The sequence below is a fragment of the Ciona intestinalis genome, unplaced genomic scaffold, assembly GCF_000224145.3.
Source record: "Ciona intestinalis unplaced genomic scaffold, KH HT000080.2, whole genome shotgun sequence".
NCBI lineage: Eukaryota > Metazoa > Chordata > Ascidiacea > Phlebobranchia > Cionidae > Ciona > Ciona intestinalis.
Window position 1 is genome coordinate 1 of NW_004190402.2, and position 839 is coordinate 839.

Sequence of the window (839 nt, forward strand, 5' to 3'; positions counted from 1 at the left end):
CAATCCGCACCGACCGGATCTAGCTGAGACATCAAGACCTATGCTATGAGATAAATTGGGCACCGGGAAAGATCAATCCCGCGGACTACTTATCAAGATACGCCATCCCATTTAAGAACCTGGCTAAAACAATTCAGAGAGAGTCCAACGAACTTGAGAAAACGGTGTGGATGCTACAGTACTCCCCATATACAGAATCGGTCTCAATGAGACACATCGTCCACGATACGGCGAACGATAAAACACTCTCGAAACTAAAGCAATACATACACAAAGGATACGTCCCTCGTTCGGAACCAGACCTCGACCCGTACAGAAAGCTTCTGCCGGAATTAAGCATAGTGGACCAAATGATAAGGGAACCAAAATCGTCCTACCACGGTCACTATGGAAGTCGGCGATGGCGAAGGCACACCAAGGAGGCCACCCGGGGATCAATGGACTAAAAAGACGAATCCGCAGCCATTTCTGGTTTCCAAACATAAACAAGATGGCAGAAGAAACAGTCCAAGCATGCAAACCATGTCAACTGTACACAAACACAACGATGAAAGAACCATTGATGTCAATCCCTTACCCCGAACAACCATGGCAAGACGTAAGTATTGACCTATTTGGGCCTATGCCCGATAGAAAATGTCTTGCACCACTGTGATAGTGGTGCAAGACATAAAAACAAGGTTTCCAGCAGCGAAGGTTGTTAACTCAACGGGAGCCAAGGATGTGATTCCGGCGATTGCCGGTATATACAACAGCTACGGGAACCCGGACAACCACCGGACAGACAACGTGACGTCTTTCAACTCCAAAGAGTTTACACAATCTCAGAATGCAACAAC

General features: G+C 47.1%; 1 protein-coding gene across 1 annotated transcript in view; it reads left to right on the forward strand.

The window, feature by feature from the left end:
* The first annotated feature begins 6 nt into the window (after window positions 1-6).
* LOC113475020 overlaps window positions 7-839 on the forward strand; it is a 3,157-nt gene continuing 2,324 nt past the window's right edge. Inside the window, exons 1-2 of the mRNA XM_026838421.1 lie at window positions 7-598; window positions 689-789. Coding sequence (XP_026694222.1) covers window positions 388-598; window positions 689-789 — 312 coding nt within the window. The 5' untranslated portion in view covers window positions 7-387. The remainder of the gene's footprint in view (window positions 599-688; window positions 790-839) is intronic.